Genomic DNA, 8,460 nt, shown 5'->3' on the forward strand with positions numbered 1-8,460 from the left:
TGAGAATTTCCTTTTAGTTCTCAGTTTATTTGATATTGACAAAAGTTAGTCAGTTTTGTCTGTTCTTCTGTAAAACAAACTAAGATTTATTTTTAGAATTAATATTTTGTTTCTAAGTGGAATTGACAATTTAGTAGTCTGTTTCATTTTTCGTTCCATTTTGAAACTTAAACGCTTTAGCGGCTGCCTTTTGTGTAGTTTGCAATATTTGCCTTTATTTATCTGAAAAAGTCTCATGTTCCTTAAGTACATCTACCCTGTTGAACTTATTATGGGAAATAAATATTTAAATCAAAACAAGCTGCTGATTATTTCACATTTTACTTGTGAGCAACGGCACATTTAAATCTTACAAATATAGTTATTTGGCTTATATCGTGATAGATATCGTTATCGCCTGAAATGAAAAAATCATTTCGTGATATGAAAAAATCTCATATCGCCCAGCTCTACTCTCACCTGTAGTTTGTCATTTGAAACAAAGTTCACCAGCAAGTGTTAATCAATCAAACATCAGATGTCTAAAAGCACAACAGGCTAAAATATGCACCCAACCACAATCTTGGGGCCTTACTGTTGTGTTAGCACAGGTTAATGGAGTTGATGATTTTATGTGGATCTTATTTCTACCCTCCATGGGTCTGAATGTTGTTGTGTACACAGCACCTAAAACAAAACCAGTGTCATGATATACTCGTGATGTGCAAAATGCATCAAATTAAACACCTATTGCTAATTATTAGCTATATGCAGATCTGTTCATGGATGCTGATTCATCCATTTATTTTTCTTTAGATAAGTGAGCAGCATGGTGGCACAGTCTTAAATGTGTACTTAGATGGTGCTTATGTAATTTAGATGAGCACTCAAAACACTTTTTACTACAATCGTCATTTGCACTTTTTTTCTATACATAAGCCTTTTGTCTAACATTCACACGCACACTAAATGATTGGAGGCAACTGGGGGTTCAGGATCTTGCCCGAGGATACTTCGACTGGAGAACCTGGAGAATTGATCCACTAACCTGTACTACCTCCTGAGCCACAGCCTTCCCCACAGTAGTTACTGCTGTTGCCTCACAGCAAGGGGTTCAAATCCAGCCTGGGGTCTTTCTGTAGGTGATTGTAGGTGATTCTAAATTGACCATAGGTGTGAAAGTGAGCGTGGATGGCTATTTGTCTGTGTTAACCCTGCAACAGACTGATGACCTGTCCAGGGTGTACTCTACCTCTCGCCCCATGACAGCTGGAATAGGCTCCTGTGACCCTGGTTTAGATAAGCAGAAGAAAATGGATGGATAGATAAGATATGATCTGGAAATAACCATAGCTCTTGATATAATAGCTTTAGGCTGACTGTTACAGACAGGTGTTGGTTCAATCTTAACAGCGTTTTTAATTGATATTTAAAAAATAATCATTATCAGTCACTTTTACTAATAATGTAATAATCAACCACATTTATTTTTTGTGTTCAAGTGAGCTTATGTGTTGCCTGTAGGTGCAGCAATCTCTGTGTTCCTTCATTATCAGGAAATATTAAATTAAAAGCTTAACTGATTTACAATCTTGATCAGACTCATTTGTAATAAAATTCTATTTTCGATCTCACTGAAGTTGTTGGCTCAAAATGAAATACTAAAGCTAGTTCGTTTTGGGCATTGTACAGAACAGAGTTGCCTAACCAGAACATATGGCCCTTTATCACTGGTGATTGATGACACAGCCGCTCGTATCATCAGCTGGCACGAAGGTCAAGAACATTTTTTGACAATTTCACAGCAGTACAATAGAGGCGATGAGTAACTTTTAACTGCAGTAAGCCAAGGCAAATGCAAACGGAGGAGAGACGCTCTGGCAGCTAATAATGAGATCCCAAGTGCTGTCTGGTGTAGTCACCCAAAGGTGTTGTTCCAAGGCATCTTTTGTCTTGGTCAGTGTCAGAGGATTGATGTGCTAGATTGCATCACATAATCCTGAAGTACAACCTTTAAGGCTTAACATTCTCAAGAGAGCTGTTTGATGAGGGGAAATAGAAACGTTTGATAACGTTTCATGACAAAGTGTTGAGCCTGCAGTTATAGGAAAAAAAATGTGATCGAATGATGTTAAACTTTTTTTGACCGGCGTATTGAAAGAGATAAATGAATCATTGCAGGTCTTTGAAGAACATTATGTAATTTCTGAAAGTGAAAATAATTATATGCAACCTTTATCTGAGAAGACGTGATAAAGGATTTTGGGAGTTTTGTGCTTGTTTATAATTAAGGAAATACAGTTTGAGCCAGTGTCTCACTATAATCTGGACCACAGGAGTGTTGAGCTACTGTTGGAGCTTAAAGGGAAATAAGGAGAGCAGGCCAAGACAGCTCAGTGGGTAAAGCAGATTAACGAATCGGGCATTTTTTTTAGTTAGTTAAAGGGTTAAAATGAGAAAAACTTACATTAATTATGCTGCATTCCTTTTATACTGCAGCTGAGATAGACCAGGGAGCGGTAGGAGATGTAAGGTTAGGCACGGTAATATTTAACACTGTCACACAGATGTGTCATTATGATTGATCAGGCAGGAGCAAGCAGTATCCAAAATTAGCAGGTGCAACAAGGAAATCTGACTAGTTTCATGCCATGTCTGCTGCACACTAACAGAAGGTAATCAGAGTTGGCTATAGGTGTCACACCCTCCCCTGTGAACACGCAACAAATGTCTCTTTTTATTAGAGCAGCTGCTCCTGAAGCGGTCTCTGACCAGGCCTGCCATTACTAGATGACACACAACAGAATTAGTGAGGATCCTAAATGCATCATGTGTCAGCTAAAATGATGGCTTTCATAATGAGTTACAGGCTCCATATTTTCATACAATAATGATAAATTTGTAAAAAGGCTTTTGTCAAAGCATCTAACAGCAAGCTTTGACAATAAACAATATAATATTCATAGTATATACAGTGCTCTGAAAAATGTGTTTGCCCCTCTCTGATTTCTTATTTGTCGCACTTACATGTTTCAGATCATCAAAAAAATGATATTAGACAAAGATGTGCAGTTTTTCTATTCTGCTGTGGGAAAAAGTAATTGTCCTTGGTTGTTCAATCATGAATTAACTGTGATGAGACACATGTTTTGAAAAAAACTGAGTCCAGCATCATGAGCCACTCCCAGGTCTGATTACTGCCAGACTTGTTTAATCAAGAAACCACTTAAACAGAAACTGTCTGACAAAGTGAAGTAGCCTAAAAGAGCTCAAAAAGGAACACATAATGCACTATCCAGAGCAATTTCTAAGTCTTTGGGACTCTACTGAATCACACTGAGAGGCATTATTAACACATGGAGGAAACTGGTGAACCTTCCCAGGAGCGGCCAGCCTTGCAAAATTACTCCAACAGTGAATCAATGGCTCATCCAAGATGTCCCAAGAGACCCCAGAACAACATCTAAAGAACTTTAGGCCTCACTTGCCTCAGTTAAGGTCAGAGTTCACGGTTCAACAATAAGAAAGAGACTCGGCATAAATGGCATCCATGGGAGAGTTGGACCAAAAAGAACACAAAGGGTTGTCTCACATTTGGCAAAAAACATCAGCAACTCGACCTTTGAGTGTCTTAAAATAAACAAAATGAAGGTTTTGAAGTGTCGTACTCAAAATCCAGAATTAAATCAGATCGAGATGGTTTGGTATGACTTTAAACAGTTCGGCCATGCTTGAAAACCCCCCAGTGTGGCTTAATTATAACAATTCTGCAAAGAAGAGTGGGACAAAAATTCTCCATAACAATGTGAAAGACGTATTGCCAGCTACCACAGAAGCTTGATTGCAGTTTTTCCAGCCATGTGTAGCACAATCAGTCATTAGGTTTAGGGGGCAATTACTTTTTTACATTGGGCCAGTTAGGTTTGGATAACCGTTTCCCATCTGAGAAATCATAATTTACAAATTGCAATTTGTATTTACTCTGGATATCTTTGTTCAATATGAAAATTAGTTGCTTGGATGATCTGAAATGTGAAAGTGTGATAAATATACAGAAAATGCACCACAGCACTGTATGAAATAACACTGTCTTTTGTTATATGTAGTCAATAATACTATAGTTTTCGTTCGGATGCTAACTGGCAGACAGCTTCCAGCTCTTTTAAATCACTTTCTTGTCTGTGGTTTGTGAAGTGCTGCAGCAGCAAAACTTTATTTGATGTGAGCTGCTGCCTCCAATCATCACACAGCACACTGCTGGGATGTTTTTCAGGGAGTGCTGCAAACTCATCAATTCTAGATTCAGTTTAATTTGTCTGAATCCTACGTTTTTAACATCTCTATATGGACACATGTTCTTGCAAATAAGATAACTTATGGTTTTGGTTATTGCATTTGACTCTGTGGAGTTATCAGCTCATGTGCTCTGGAGACTAGCGTTGTTGTTACTGGTCTTAAATTGACTGCTTGTGCACCTTCCTTTACTGTGACTGCGAGTGCCATTTATCTTTGTTTTGACAAGGTGTCGCTTTTAAAAGTGAGTTATAAAGTTTTCGCTACTTCGAGTATACAGGGGTGTGGGATATGTTTTGCAAACTGTAGATGTTTGATGTATCTTACATTGCTTCGGTACTGAAACTGGCCAGCGAGCTACTTCTGGATGCCTAATAATAAGCTCAGGAGATACTAATAAGGGAGGCTGTGCGACTCATACACAGGGGACACAAACAGGAAAATGCTGTTTTGCTATCTTAAAACAATTGTTCTTTAATATCCAAATTTTTATTATTTTTTAAGGAAGTCAGACACATCGGACAAATATAGTTGCTACATCCTAGTTTAGTAACATTTACTGCATTAATTTAAATCGAGCATTTATATTAAAGCACACAATTTTATATTCTGCAGATCAATGCAAGCTTCTTTTTTTTCCTTTTACAAGTTAATTTCCTTTTGCTCAATAAAACACACATCAGTGCACCTTGAGGATATTCCACCTGTCTGTCAGCCGTCACATCACTAAGCCGGAGGGCTGGTGGAGGTGTGTGCGTGGGCGTGCACGTCTGCCTGTATGTGTGCGTGGCTGCAGGTGTGTGTCCACTGGTGCTCGTGGAAGCCCTGCTGTTGTCATGATAAACCAGTGACAGCTGTCATCCTGCAAGCAGCTCATTCCCATGGTGTGGAAACAGGCACACGCACACACACACACACACATACAATTACACAAGCATACGCATACACAAACAGATCACTGTTCATTGCACTCCTGCAAATGTGATGGGGTCTCAGCAGGTCTTGGTTCGGTGTGTTGGGTCATTTACACAAATCTCCTTACCTGTCGAGCTGAGGAATGAGAGTCTGCCTGGATAACTGAATGGTCTGTCTGTCAGTGCCTGCCCTGCCTGCCTGCCTGCTTGTCTGTCTGTCTGTCTATTTGTATGACTGACAGGTTCAAGGGCCTGTGTGAATTGTGTTAAATTAATAAATTGTTAACAAATTAATAATGCATGTCTGTGCTTCATTCTCAGCACATCAGCACCTGTAGTTCGGGACAATGCACAACATTTTATTTCCATCTCAGCAAATGTGGAACACCGCTTAATGTTTTGACACAGGCACCATTACTAATGACACAGAATCAGTGGAAATGTGTATTGTTCCTAACTTCATACTCTGATCTATTAAAAAAAGGAGTCTGGGTCTATTTTAAAATTCATTTTAACCACTTATTTGATTCATTCTGTTTCTCATTTCCTATCTGGTGCTGTTTGCACCAACACTTTGCCTAATTCAATCTGATCTCTATTTTTGTTTGCTTGTTTGTTTCACTATATTTCTGTTTGTCTCTATTTGTTCCTATCTATTTATGTTCCCCTCTTAGCCTCTTTGTATTTCCTGTCTCTACTCAGTGTTCTGTCCGATTTCTAGTATCTTTTAGTAACGTTTCTATTCATTTCTATGGGTCACCATCTGTTGCTAGAGTCTGTGAGTCTTTGACCAAAGTTATTCTCTTCACCCATCCTGTGGGTGGAGCGTGGTTTGGTCCCTACCTTATCTCTGTCATCTGTACATGCATCCCCCCCGGGGCAGCACTGCCTGGATGAGCCAGAAAAAGCGTGCATGTATACCTGACAGTGCCTGTCTACACTCTTGTAAAGGATATGTCTTTTTCACTATATCAGTGAGTGCAGTTTAAGGGACGCGCATTTGGTATTCCTCTGTCGTGTCTGAAACTGAACTATGTCAACATGGGAATTCCATTTAATTGAGTGTCATCCCAAATTGCACTTGCTGGTATGTACGAAAACGCATGTCTGCTTTAAGAGTGTGCTACATGCAGTATTGCCTCTTTTATGTATATAACTATAAATTATACAGGTATAATTTATACCATGTTTAAAGTTTGACGCTCTCCGAAAAAAAGGTTCAACATTGTATCTTTTCTCACTGTGATACTGGCAAGGCTCAATTTGCTTTTGATAAATACTGTTTAAAATGCAAAAAATAAGCATTTTCTTTGTAATATCCTGAAATGAATTGGGTATTTAAAACATATGTGTAGATAAAAGTATTTTGAAAAAGTGAATTGAGCACACTCTTCTGAAATAAGCTCCCATACAGCCAATGTCCCAGTGACAGAACAAGGTCCAATGTAGTATGTTTTTTTCTCACTGAGTGTATCTGTATAAATTATATGTGTATAATTTATGCCGTGTGCACAGCGCAATCCATGTGTCTTTATCTGTTATACAATAATCAGTACTACTGTCAATTTGACAATGCTCGAAATCAGATGTGATCACCAATTAAAGAAAATCAGGCAAATCGATTTTCACATCTGTTCCATATGTTTTGAACCAAATCAAGGTTTAATTGAAAGATTAACTTTAAAAAAGCCAATTGGGAAACATTTGAATCTAAAGTTCCTAGGTGGTGATTGGAGGAGACGAGAGCGGAGCTCAGGAATTGGAGAAACTGGAAACTTACCCTATTATTGGAGGAGAGGACAGCAGCTCTGGGTGTGACAGGAACTGCAGCCTAACCCTTAAACCCCACTTCTAATTCTAACTGGCTAAAAAAAGCAATAATTTTCTATGACATGTACAGACTTAAAGGCAGATAACTTATAGTCCATAAAGGGCTGTTCAGAGTATCTACTGTACGTGCTAATTTTCATATCTGAAATGCAATGTGAGAGCTCCATATTTCCAAAATATGGTTTTAACATGACTTTACAGTTGATGTGTCATGAGAAAGTTATCCATCTCTAACAATCCAGACACAGCATAACAATCACACTGTAGAGAAAAGAGTGAACCTGTAAGACTAAAAATTACAGTGACTGAGAAAAATCACTTCTTAGAGGGAGAGAGTTGGGGAGTTGGGCTGGCTGAACTTTAATCTGTAAGACTGATTAAGAAATAATGTTAGCTATATTGAGAATGAGATCTTAATTGCTAATTTGGTAAACAGACAGAATCGATTATACTAAATTGTCGATTGTCTCACCCAGTCTAATATAGCTGTGAAAATTAAAACAATTTATTCCAAAAGCAAGAAATTCAATTTAAAAAAAAAAAAAAAAAGTCCGCCCCTCGGTCCCTCCTCCTCTCCCTAATCCAGGTTTTCTATTTGTCACTCTGATTTGATTGACAGCTGAGGACACATGTGGGGGCACTGTGAGGGGCGGCAGTGGGGTGGTGACCAGTCCCGGTTACCCCGGCAACTATGGTAACCAAGCCGACTGTACTTGGATCCTATTGGCCGAACCTGGAGACACCATCTCTGTCATCTTTACAGACTTCCAGACAGAGGAAAAGTATGACTATCTGGAAGTGGAGGGATCTGAACCACCAACCATTTGGTGAGTCGTTGTATTCACTTTGCCATGCATGTGTTTATGTCCCCATCAAGGTATTGCTGGGAAAAAGAATTGCTGACTTCTTAAGTTGCAGTCGTTAATTGCAGAATGAAAACGACCTACAATTTAGTGTTAAATTAGGAGAAAAAGAGGTGCATGCAATCAGTCCTGTGAGCAAAATGAAAGCAAGCTGTAGATGCTCTTATTGCAAAAAATGCCTTTTATGACAAGCAGTAAATGGTGGCTCAAACACTTACCAGTAGAGCTTCATAGAACCTGCAGCTGGCCAGTAAAATAAAGAGTATAGCGGTTACAAGTTCCTGGTATATTTGTTGTCTTGTATAAAAAGTGGTGCTGGTTAAAAATTTAACTTTAAAAAAACCTATTTGGTTGACATTTGAGATCTGACATTTCTGCAAAAGCAGGTGTAGACACGTAGTTGCTGAGTTTATGGTTCAATTCAACCACACTTGGAGTACGGTAATAAAAAGTTAGAATGGGTAATAAAAATAAGCTAGAACTCAAGTAAGAACAGGTAATAAAAAGAAAACATTATTATAGATATAAAAGTACAGTTTTTATGGCTTGTTTTGGAGGTATAACAGTTTTGACCTGTGACC

The 8,460-nt window shown here is 38.5% G+C and overlaps 1 protein-coding gene across 1 annotated transcript in view; it reads left to right on the top strand.

Annotated features, from left to right (window-relative positions):
• csmd1a (CUB and Sushi multiple domains 1a) overlaps nt 1-7,847 on the top strand; it is a 125,624-nt gene extending 117,777 nt beyond the window's left edge. Inside the window, exon 4 of the mRNA XM_080296482.1 lies at nt 7,636-7,847. Coding sequence (XP_080152608.1) covers nt 7,636-7,847 — 212 coding nt within the window. The remainder of the gene's footprint in view (nt 1-7,635) is intronic.
• Nucleotides 7,848-8,460: the final 613 nt, after the last annotated feature.

Source organism: Astatotilapia calliptera, chromosome 22 (genome assembly GCF_964374335.1).
Source record: "Astatotilapia calliptera chromosome 22, fAstCal68.1, whole genome shotgun sequence".
NCBI lineage: Eukaryota > Metazoa > Chordata > Actinopteri > Cichliformes > Cichlidae > Astatotilapia > Astatotilapia calliptera.